Below are 12,429 nucleotides of genomic sequence, written 5' to 3'. Positions count from 1 at the left end.
TCGTAATTCAACATGAGATTTGGATGGAGTCACAGAGCCAAACCGCATCAGGAACATGTGCAGGTTTATTAGGCATTTGGTAAATTTTTGTCCAAACCTTTTAATTTTAGCCTTTTGCATGAATGTGTTTTAAGCATGTCTCTTGTATGCAGCATAGTGCTGGGCTTTGCTTTATGAGGCAATGTTAAACCCTTTTTATTTTATTTATTTATTTTTTGATTGTATATGTTTTTACTTTATTATGCACCTAAATATTGCTGACCCATCAACAGAATAGCCCAGCCAGACATATGTAATAGTAATTAAATGCAGTTGTCTTTGATACTTTGCTGACTTTACATGGAAAACGTAGCTTTTACATATTTTTAGATTTTTTCATTTTTATTTTTCAGTTTCTTTTTTATTTCAGTAGGTTTTGGGGAATGGTTGGTGTTTGGTTACATGAATAAGTCCTATAGTGGTGATTTCTGAGATTTTGGTGCACCCATCACCCAAGCTGTATACCCAATGTGTAGTCTTTTGTCCCTCACCTCCCTCCCACCCTTTCTTCTCAGTCCCCAAAGTCCATTGTATCATTCTTTTGCCTTTGTGTCCTCATAGTTTAGCTTTAATATTTTATTAAAAATATTATTATTATTATTTTAAATAAATAGAGATGGTGTCTTCCTATGTTGGCCAGGCTGATCTTGAACTCCTGGCCTCAAGCAGTCCTCCCGCCTCAGCCTCCCAAAGTGCTAGGATTATAGGTGTGAGCCACCACATTTGCCCCCCTTTTTCTTGTAATAAGTGAATTAAGCCCATTTGTATTTATTCACATTACTGTTAAGCTTGGTCTCAATTCTCTCATTTTATTTTATGTTGTAATTACTGTGTGTATATATTACATTTACTGTATTTCTTTCTCTCTCTCTCTCTTTTTTTTTTTTTTGAGACAGAGTCTCACTCTGTCACCCAGGCTGGAGTATAGTGGCACGATCTTGGCTTAATGCAACTTTGACCTCCCCAGTTGAAGCGATTCTCCTGCCTCAGCCTCCTCTCCTGAGTAGCTGGGATTACAGGCATGCACCACTACACCTGGCTAGGTTTTAAAATTTTTAGTAGAGACAGGGTTTCGCCATGTTGGCTAGGCTGGTCTTGAACTCCTGACCTCAGGTGATATGCCTGCCTGGGCTCCCCAAAGTGCTGGGATTACAGGTGTGAGCCACTATGCCCAGCCAAAACATGATTGACTTTGATGAGTTGACTTTGTGTCCTGCAGTCTTGCTAAGAGCTTCTTTGTAGATTCCTTGGGATTTTCTACATAGACAATCATGTTGTGTGAGAACAGAGACAGTTTTATTTATTCTTTCCAACCGGTTATATGCCTTTTATTTCCTTTTTCTTGCCTGATTTCACTAAAGTAGAACTTTGAGTAGGATTTTGATTTCGAATAGGATTCGTAAAAGTGGACGTCTCTCGCCTTTTTCCTGATCTTCTAGGGAAAACATTCAGTCTTTTTCATTACGTATGATGTTAGCTGTAGGTTTTTGGTAGATGATCTTTAGCGGGTTAAAGAAGTTTCCTTCCATTCCTACTTTGATGAGAGTTTTTTGTCAGGAATGAATGTTGAATTTTGTCAAATGACTTTTCTGTATCAATTGATGATTGTGTGGTTTTTCTGTTTTAGTTTCTTAACATGGTGGATTATATTGATTGATTTAAAAATGTTCAGCCAACCTTGCGTTCTCTGGATAAACACCAACTGATCATGCTATGTGTTTACGTATGTTGCTGGATTTGATTTGCTAATATTTGTTGAGGCTTTTTACTTCTATGTTTATAAGGGATATTGGACTGCAATTTTCTTTTCTTGTCATGTCTTTGTCTGATGTTGTAATCAGGATAATGATGGCCTCATAAAATGAGAAGTGTCCTTGTCTAGAAAATGGAAGAGGAAGGATTGTATAGAACTGATGTATTCCTTAAATATTTGGTAGAATTTACTAGTGAAACTATCAAGGCCTGGGAATTTCTTTTTTGGAAGGTTTTAAACCACAAATTCAGTTTCTTTAATTGATATTCCATTCAGTTGTCAGTTTCTCTTTGGGTAAGTTTTGGTGTTTTATGTATTTCATGGAATTGGTCCATTTCATCTAAGTTGGTGAATTTATGTGAATAAAGATGTTCGTGGCATTCTCTTATTCTCATTTTAATGTCGTTGGAGGTATATAGTAATATATCTTCCGTTTCTTTTCTTTTCTTTCTTTCTTTTTTTTTTTTTTTTTTTGAGATGGAACTTGGCTCACTGCAACCTCCACCTCCCGAGTTCAAGCAATTCTCCTGCCTCAGCCTCCTGAGTAGCTGGGATTACAGGCCTGCACCACCATACCTGGCTCATTTCTTACCTATCACTTTAAACTGGAAATGGCACTGTTACTTGAAACTGTCTCCCCTCCTACCTTCCAAGACCCCACACTTTCCTGGTTCTATTTCTACCATCTAATAATTGTATTAGTCTGTTCTTGCATTGCTATAAAGAAATACCTGAGACTGGGTAATTTATAAAGAAAAGAGATTTAATTGGCTCATGGTTCTGCAGGCTGTACAAAAAGCATAATGACTTCTGGGGAGGCCTCAGGAAACTTCCAATCCATAGCAGAAGGCAAAGAGGAAGAAATAACTTTTTTTTTTTTTTTAAACGGAGTTTCACTCTTGTCACCCAGGCTAGAGCGCAAGGGCATGATCTTAGCTCATTGCAACCTCCGCCTCCTGGGTTCAAGTGATTCGCGATTCTCCTGCCTCAGCCTCCTGAGTAGCTGGGATTACAGGTGTGCACCACCACGCCCCGCTAATTTTTGTATTTATAGCAGAAATGGGGTTTCACCATGTTGGCCAGGCTGGTCTCAAACTCCTGAACTCAGGTGATCCACCCACCTCAGTCTTCCAAAGTGCTGGGATTATAGGCGTGAGCCACCATGCCCGGCAGCATATCTTTGTGTGTGTGTGTGTGTGTGTGTGTGTGTGTAAGATAGGATCTCGCTCTGTCACACAGGCTGGAGTGCAGTGGTGTCATCTTGGCTCACTGCAGCCTCGACCTCCTGGGCTCAAGTGATCCTCCTGCCTCAGTCCCCCAAGTAGCTGGGATTATAGGCATGCACCACAATGCCCAGCTAATTTTTGTTTGTTTGTAGAGACAGGATTTCGCCATGTTGCCCAGTCTGCTCAAATTCCTGGGCTCAAGCTATCTGCCTGCTTCAGCCTCCCAAAGTGCTGGGATTACAGGCGTGAGCCACTGTGCCCAGACAGCAGGCACATCTTACATAGCCAGAGCGGGAGGAATTGGGGCACAGGTGCCACACACTTTTAAACAACCAGATCTCATGAGAACTCACTATGGCGATGACAGCACCAGGGGAGGATGGTGTTAAACCATGAGAAACTACCCCCATAATCCAATCCCCTCCCACCAGGCCCCACCTCCAACATTGGGGATTACAATTCAACATGAGATTTGGGTGAAGATGCAGATCCAAACCATATCAAGAATTTACTCTGCAACCTTCATAGCATATTGGTGCTCCCTCAAACTCTGTACTTGGTGCTTCTCTCAAACTGTGCTCTTTCTTAGCTATCCAATTTATTCTGGTGGTTTCAGCTGGTACTGAAATGATCTTACCCTCCCCAAACCTTGGCCTCTGCTAGCCTTCTCTCCTGAGCTCCAGCTGGACATCTCCGTCAGTATGTTCCATAAACACTCTAAAATCAATCTCAATTTTTCTTCCATCAACTCATTGTCTATCCTGTTTTGCTAATGTCTATATGTGGCTCCAGCCTCATCCCAGCTGTTCATGCAGTTATCCTGGGAGCAATACTGTCTCCCTTTCTCCCACAGAACAGCACTTCTGTATTGTTTATAAGTATAAATATATTTTGTTTGTTCGTTTTGAGACAGGGTCTCTCTGTCACCCAGGCTGGAGTGCAGTGGTACAATCTCAGCTCACTGCAGCCTCTACCTCCTGAGTTCAAGTGATTCTCTTGCCTCAGGCTCCTGAGTAGCTGGGATTGCAGGCACCCTCCACCATGCCCAGCTAATTTTTAATTTTTATTTTTTATTTGTAGTAGAGATGGGGTTTCACCATGTTGGCCAGGCTAGTCTGAACTCCTAACCTCAAGTGATCTGCCTGCCTTGGCCTCCCAAAGTGCTGTGATCACAGACGTGAGCCACCATGCCCAGCCAGCTGCTGCTTCTTCTTTTTTTTTTTTTTTTCAAGACGGAGTCTTGCTCTGTCACCCAAGCTGGAGTGCAGTGGTGTGATCTTGGCTCACTGCAACCTCCGCCTCCTGGGTTCAAGCGATTCTCCTGCCTCAGCCTCCTGAGTAACTGGGACTACAGATGTTCACCAGCAAGCCCAGCTAATTTTTGTATTTTTAGTAGAGATGGGGTTTCACCATGTTGGCCAGTCTGGTCTTGAACTTCTGACCTCAGGCGATCTGCCCAGCTTGGCCTCCCAAAGTGCTGGGATTACAGGTGTGAGCCACTGCGCCCAGACTGCTTCTTCATTTTTTTTTTTTTATTTTTTTTTTTGAGACGGAGTCTCGCTCTATCTCCCAGGCTGGAGTGCAGTGGCCGGATCTCAGCTCACTGCAAGCTCCGCCTCCCGGGTTTACGCCATTCTCCTGCCTCAGCCTCCCGAGTAGCTGGGACTACAGGCACCCGCCACCTCGCCCGGCTAATTTTTTTTTTGTATTTTTAGTAGAGACGGGGTTTCACCGTGTTCGCCAGGATGGTCTCGATCTCCTGACCTCGTGATCCGCCCGTCTCGGCCTCCCAAAGTGCTGGGATTACAGGCTTGAGCCACCGCGCCCGGCCGCTTCTTCATTTTTTAACCCAGCAACTTGCACATGTCCGGACACATAGTGTTTGTTTTTTTATTGGTTTTCCAGAAATATGCTTACTGAGGCACATAGTGTTAACTCAGGAGTGCAGTGGTCTTTTCTTCATGCATTAATAAATTAACACAGTAACAGAGCTGTTCTGGGTATCCCCCACCCCAAAAGTATATCAACCAAGACATGAAATCAGGTATCCAGTGTAGCTCTTTTTAGTCAACTTTCAACAGGGCTCCATTGAGAAGATTCCTGCACATCTTTTTCATGCGTCCCATTCTGATCACTGGAGATTGTTATTACAGGGGTCCGTGTCATTCGAGGACGTGGCTGTGGATTTCACCCGACAGGAGTGGCACAGACTGGACCCTGCTCAGAGGACCATGCACAAGGATGTGATGCTAGAGACCTACAGCAACCTGGCATCTGTGGGTGAGGATGATTGTCCGTGTAACTCCTAGGAGCATGTGTTTCCTTTCTTGGTTGCTGTAACATGTGCAGCCTTGTGAGGGTTTAATGATATTGAGAGTCACAGATGAGTAATCAGTTTAGGGCACCAGGAAAAATGTGTGTGTTCTTACTTCCCCAATGAAAGCTTTAAATGGGCCCCCTTCCTTGTGCAGCTCATGAAGATGCACCTTCCTCCTCCATCAGAGGCCCTAGAGCTCAGACAACTTGGCCCACGTCCTGTGCCATTTCCCATTAACAGGCCTCTGCGTGGCCAAACCAGAGATGATCTTCAAGTTGGAGCGAGGAGAAGAGCTGTGGATATTAGAGGAGGAATCTTCAGGCCATGGTTACTCAGGTAAGTGGGCAAGAACTGGACATATGGAAAATAGGGGAAATAAGAGCCCGGAAATTCAGGTCAAAGGGTGCAACACTTTCTAGGAATCTCTTTTTAGAGGTCCTAGCTCTTTGAAAATAAGGACGGAAGGTCTACATGCTTCAGATACCAAAGTCACACATCTTAATATCACACTCAAACTTCAGTGCTTTCTCCTGTTTTATCTTGATTTTTTTTTTTTTTTTTTTTTTTTTTTTTTTGATGGAGTCTCACTCTGTTACCCAGACTGGAGTGCAGTGGTGTGATCTCAGCTCACCACAACCTCCGCCTCCTGGGCTCAAGCAATTATCCTGCCTCAGCCTCCCGAGCAGCTGGGATTACAGGTGTGTGCCACCACGCCTGGCTAATTTTTGTACTTTTAGTAGAGATAGGGTTTCACCATGTTGGCCAGGTTGGTCACGAACTCCTGACCTCAAGTGATCCACCTGCCTTGGCCTCTCAAAGTGCTGGGATTATAGGCGTGAGCCACCGCACCTGGCCTTTATCTTGATTTTTAAGTTATTTACCACCCTTATTTATCTCTACCTCATCTTAAGCATTTATTCTTTTATTTTTTTGAGACAGAGTATCTCTCTGTTGCCTAGGCTGGAGTGCAACGGTGCAATCATGGTTCAACCTCAACTTAACACCTCAACTGCCCCGTTTTAAGTGACCTTTGCAGGGCAGCCTCCCTAGTAGCTGGGACTACAGGCGCACACCACCATGCCTGGCTGATTTTTGTATTATTATTATTATTTTTTTTGTTGAGACAGAATCTCACTATGTTGGCCAGGCTGGTCTTGAACTCCTGGGCTCAAGTGATCCACCTGCCATGGCCTCCGGAAGTGCTAGGGTCAGAGGTATGAGCCACCACGCCTGGCAACATTTATTCTTCCTTCCCTCCATTGCCTTGGATGCTTTCTGTTATCAGGCATTCATTCATATATTCATTTAGTCATCCATGAAACTTTAAATGAGTATCAGTTATATGCTGGGTATGTTCTAGGTGTGGGAAACTGGTAGTGAATAAAATAATATCTCTGTTCTCTTGGAGATTACAATATAGTAGGGGAAAGTGACCAGAAACAAATAAATACATCATATGTTTGATGGTGAAAAGAAAATCAGTGCAAGGTAAGAAGGATAGATATTGATATGTGCTTTTAGGAAATAGAGGGTTTTTTTTGTTTGTTTGTTTGTATTTTTCAGATGGAGTCTCACTCTGTCACCCAGGCTGGAGTGCAGTGGCACGATCTCGGCTCACTGTAACTTCCACCTCCTGGGTTCAAGTGATTCTCTTGTCTCAGCCTCCCAAGTAGCTGGGATTACAGGCAGGCACCATTATGGCCAGCTAATTTTTGTATTTTCAGTAGAGATGGAGTTTTGCCATGTTGGGCAGGCTGATCTCAAACTCCTGACCTCAAGTGATCCGCCCACCTTGGCCTCCCAAAGTGCTGGGATTACAGGCATGAGCCACTGTGCCCGGCTGGAATAGAGTTTTAAAGGTTGTGTTAAGGAGTTTAATTTTATACTGTGACAAGAGAAGCCAGTTTGGGATTTTACATAAATGAGTGACATGCTGTGATTTGTTTTTAAAGGATCTCTCTCACTGCTGTGTGGCAATGGTTCTGTTGGGGATAATGCCCTCAGACATGATAATGACTTTCTTCACCATCAGAAGATTCAAACCTTGGATCAAAATGTTGAATATAATGGATGCGGGAAAGCCTTCCGTGAGAAAACAGGCTTTGTTAGACGTAAAAGAACACCCACAGGAGACAAAAACTTTGAATGTCATGAATGTGGGAAAGCTTATTGCAGGAAATCAAATCTTGTTGAACATCTGAGAATACACACAGGAGAGAGACCTTATGAATGTGGTGAATGTGCAAAAACCTTCAGTGCAAGATCATACCTCATTGCTCATCAGAAAACTCACACAGGGGAGAGACCCTTTGAATGTAATGAATGTGGGAAATCTTTTGGCAGGAAGTCACAACTCATCCTACATACAAGAACACACACTGGAGAGAGACCCTATGAATGTACTGAATGTGGGAAAACCTTTTCTGAGAAGGCAACCCTCACAATTCATCAGAGAACTCACACAGGGGAGAAACCCTATGAATGTAGTGAATGTGGGAAAACATTTCGTGTAAAGATATCCCTTACCCAACACCACAGAACTCACACAGGGGAGAAACCTTATGAATGTGGGGAGTGTGGGAAAAACTTCCGTGCAAAGAAATCCCTAAATCAGCATCAAAGAATTCACACAGGTGAGAAACCCTATGAGTGTGGTGAATGTGGGAAATTCTTCCGAATGAAGATGACTCTCAATAATCATCAGAGAACTCACACAGGTGAAAAGCCCTATCAGTGTAATGAATGTGGGAAATCTTTCAGGGTGCACTCATCTCTTGGGATCCATCAGAGAATTCACACAGGAGAGAAACCTTATGAATGTAACGAGTGTGGTAATGCTTTCTATGTGAAAGCACGCCTAATTGAACATCAGAGGATGCATTCAGGAGAGAAACCCTATGAATGTAGTGAATGTGGGAAAATCTTCAGTATGAAGAAATCCCTCTGTCAACACCGGAGAACTCACACAGGAGAGAAACCTTATGAATGTAGTGAATGTGGAAATGCCTTCTATGTGAAAGTACGCCTCATTGAGCATCAGCGAATTCACACAGGAGAGAGACCCTTTGAGTGTCAAGAATGTGGGAAAGCTTTCTGCCGGAAAGCACATCTCACAGAACATCAGAGAACTCACATAGGCCGGTCCTGGCATTATACAATGAAGAAAGCCTCTGTCTGAAGACTTCCCTCACCATTGGATCAAGCTCCTTGGGGCATATGATCACCAGGGCACACAGTGAGCCTGTGAAAATTTGGCACCTACATTTGTATCAAAATATGTCCTGATCCCCTTAGGGGATCGCTCATTGCTTTTATTCGGATTTCCCTAATTAGTGGTGTGTGAACATCTTATCTGTTGATTGGCTATTTGGGTTTTTTTTTCTGTGCATTGACTGTTCATGTCCTCTGCTCATTGTTTTCAAATGGGCTGTTCATCTCTTGCTTTTTGGTTTAAATGTTGTTGTTTTTTAACATATGAGAATATAAAAATCCTTTTTTTTTTCCAGTCATGTGTGTTGCAAATATCTTCTCCCAGACTGTCATTGGTTTTTAAAATTTTGTCATCTGTTTTCTTCTGCTGAAGTTTTATTTATTTATTTATTTATTTATTTTTTATTTTTTTTGAGATGGACTCTTACCCTGTGGCCCAGGCTAGAGTGCAATGGCATGACCTCAGCTCATTTCAACCTTTGCCTCCCAGGTTCAAGCAATTCTCCTGCCTCAGTCTCTTGAGTAGCTGGGATTACAGGTGTGCACCACCATGCCTGGCTGATTTTTGTATTTTTGGTAGAGATGGGGTTTCACCATGTTGGTCAGACTGGTCTCTAACTCCTGACCTCAGGTGATCCACTCACCTTGGCCTCTGAAAGTGTTGGGATTACAGGTATGAGCCACCGTGCCCCGCTAAAGTTTTATGTTTTAATATTATCAGTTTCAAGATGATAATATTCTCCTATACTTTCCTCTAAAGGTTTTCCTTTCAACATTTAGAATTTCAATCTCCTGTGAGTTTTTTGGTATAGCATGAAGTGTGCAATACATACTACTATATTGTCTTTATGTAATTTTACATAAATGAGATCACACTGTATTTAAAGTTCTGCAGCTTGCTTTTTTCATGTAATGTTACCTTTCCAAGATCTGTCCTTGTTGATAAGTATAGGTCTGACTAGTCATTTATCTCTCCATTCCCATAGTAAAAGACATTTGTATGTTTTTCAAGTTTAGTGTCTAAATCTAGAAGTGGAACTGATGGGTCATAGGATTTAGGCAATGTGCTGGTTATTAAGCTATTGTGTCCCAGCTCCAAACCCACCCTTCTTGACTGTGCTTTGTGACTCTACAAACTACATTTTGGCTTTGCCAACTGCTCCCTGTTGGGCCTTGCCAATAGGAGATACTAGATATACACTTTGGGGCTGGAGAGGGAGGAAGGGACTTGATCCTTTTTTTCTATTCCTATTAGCTCTTGGTCATTGGAGTGTCTGCTCAGCATTGCTTCTTCACTCAGACACCAGCAGTTCCTTGTCATAGCAGCGGTTTAATCTACTTTGCAGCTTTCCAGCACTCACAGATGGTAGCCCATCCCCTCTGAGACACAAGTATCAGCTGGCTGGTGTCACCTCCTTAGAGATGTGAATTCTAGCCACGTGGGACCCCTCCTCTTTCCTTCTAAGTTTTATTAATTTCAACTTATGGTTGGGTGTAGTGGATCGCGCCTGTAATCCCAGCACTTTGGGAGGCCAAGATGGGTGGATTGCTTGAGCTCAGGAGTCAAGACCAGCCTGGGAAATATGGTGAAACCCTATCTCTACAAAAAAATTCAAAAATCAGCTAGGCATGGGACGACACCTGTGGTCCCAGGTACTTGGGAGTCTGAGACTGGAGGTTGAAGCTGCAGTAAGCCATGATTGCGCCACTGCACTCCAGCCTGGGCAACAGAACAAGACCCTGTCTCCAAAAAAAACTGTCAACTTCTTCCCTTTGTTATGCCAGCCCAGCTGTTTTCTGCAGTTGCTACCTCCCTGATAACTTTAATGTTCTCTTTTTGTCTCTTCACTTACTTGGTTTACAACCTCATAACTAGTTAAAATTATTTATAAGTTCTCTCTGTTAAAATAACTAGTGTGGTTTTTGTCTCCTTGTTGGCTCTGATTGATACAGAAGGTTTTTTTTTAACTTTATTAAGTGTTGACATTTCCCTTCCAAATTGTATTAATTTATACTCCCATGAGCAGTTTGAGAAAGTTTTCATTTTGCCATTCAGCAGCACTTATTATCAGTCCTTTAAATTATTGCCAATCTGAAAGGTATGAAATGGCTTTGAGCCTTGGCTCCCATGAATGTGGTTTGTCTTTCTTTCTTTTGTTCTTTCCCTCTCCTCTCCTCTCCTCTCCTCTCCTCTCCTCTCCTCTCCTCTCCTCTCCTCTCCTCTCCTCTCCCCTCCCCTCCCCTCCCCTCCCTTCCCCTCCCCTCCCCTCACCTCCTCTCTCTCTCTCTCTCTCTTTCTTTCTTTCTTCTCTCTCTCTCTTTTCTTTTTTCTTTTTATTTTTTGAGACTGAGTTTCACTCTTGTTGCCCAGGCTGGGGTGCAATGGCGTGATCTTGGCTCACTGCAACCTCTGCCTCCCGGGATGGAACAATTCTCATGCCTCAGCCTCCCGAGTAGCTGGGATTACAGGCGCACATGACCACACCCAGCTAATTTTTATACTTTTAGTAGAGACGGGGTTTCATCATGTTGGCCAGGCTGGTCTCAAACTCCTGACCTCAGGTGATCTGCACGCCTCAGCCTCCCAAAGTGCTGTGATTACAGGCGTGAGCTACTGCACCTAGCCTATTTATTTATTTGAGACAGAGTCTCGCTCTATCACCCATGCTGGAGTGCAGTTGTGCAATCTTGGCTCACTGCAACCTCTGCCTCCTGGTTCAAGTGATTCTCATACCTCAGCCTTCCGAGTAGCTGGGACTATAGGTGCACACAACCACGCCCACCTGATTTTTGTATTTTTAATAGAGATAGGGTTTTGCTATGTTGGCCAGACTGGTCTTGAACTCCTGACCTCAAGTGATCCGCCTGCCTCAGCTTCCCAAAGTGCTGGGATTGCAGGAGTGAGCCACTGCACCTGGCCTGTCTTTGTTTATTTCTTAACTCATCTTTCCTACCCTTCAGTAGTATTTTATGGTTTTTTCCAAGAAATTGTCTATGAAAGTTAATTTTTTAATAGCAGCTTTGCATTTATGCAGGTATACACATATATATTTCTAAATATAATGATGTGGTTTATATATATATACTTATATATAATATTTGTGTCTCTGTCTCTCACAAACACACACATCTCCCTGCACAACATTTTTGTTTGATGTGGGCAGTTTTCATTTCCTTTTACCCAAATATTTACCACCTTGATTGCACTTCATTACTTTCTGCATTTCATCCAGGATCATTTTCTTCTGTGCTTGAAAAATACTCCAAAGAGTTTCCTTTAGTAAGAGTCTGCTAGTGGTGAGCCTCTCAGTTTTGTCTTAAAATGTTTTTCATTGTACCTTTTGTCGGTGGCTGGGGCCGGCATCGCGGGTGGTAAAAGATTTACCAAGACAGTCATGAATTAAATAAACCAAGTCTATTAGAGGGAAAGTAGATTGCAAGGAGGCAATGGGCAGCACAACAGAGAAAGGGGCTGTCTGCAAAGAGGCAAGAGCTGGAGGGAAGTTGTATAGGGTTGTGCTGGAGGGGCTATGTGAAGAATGAGTTTGTGCTGCTGGGGCTTTGCACAGAACAAGGTATTTGGGAACAGGTTGTTGTGCCAGCAGGTTGTTTGCGATTAGATTAGTGATCTCTCAAAACAATGGTTCTTCCCCACCTTCTTGTTTATTTATCTTATTGGGACTCTATACCTTTTTGATAAGTAAAAGTGAATCCTTTACCTTAAATATTTGGTAGCACTGTACTATGTCACAGTAAGTTGATAAAAAATTAAGTACTTGACTGGGTACAGTGGCTCACACCTGTAATCCCAGCACTTTGGGAGGATGAGGCGGGTGGATCACTTGTGGTCAGGAGTTCGAGACCAGCCTGGCCAACATGGCAAA

General features: G+C 43.0%; 1 protein-coding gene across 3 annotated transcripts in view; it reads left to right on the top strand.

The window, feature by feature from the left end:
* Window positions 1–10,745, top strand: part of ZNF157 (zinc finger protein 157) — a 49,505-nt gene extending 38,760 nt beyond the window's left edge. For 2 of the 3 annotated variants that reach the window (XM_007991527.3, XM_007991526.3), the window contains exons 3-5: window positions 5,172–5,298; window positions 5,576–5,671; window positions 7,288–10,745. In XM_007991527.3, the coding sequence (XP_007989718.1) occupies window positions 5,172–5,298; window positions 5,576–5,671; window positions 7,288–8,513 (1,449 nt within the window). In that variant the 3' untranslated portion in view covers window positions 8,514–10,745. Of the gene's footprint in view, window positions 1–5,171; window positions 5,299–5,489; window positions 5,672–7,287 lie in introns of those variants that run through there. The other variant, XM_007991528.3, reaches the window with a different exon arrangement.
* The last annotated feature ends 1,684 nt before the right edge of the window (window positions 10,746–12,429 follow it).

The sequence above is a fragment of the Chlorocebus sabaeus genome, chromosome X (genome assembly GCF_047675955.1).
Source record: "Chlorocebus sabaeus isolate Y175 chromosome X, mChlSab1.0.hap1, whole genome shotgun sequence".
Taxonomy (NCBI): Eukaryota; Metazoa; Chordata; class Mammalia; order Primates; family Cercopithecidae; genus Chlorocebus; species Chlorocebus sabaeus.
Note: the sequence above shows the minus strand (reverse complement) of the source record. Positions and strands in the feature narration are given on the sequence as shown.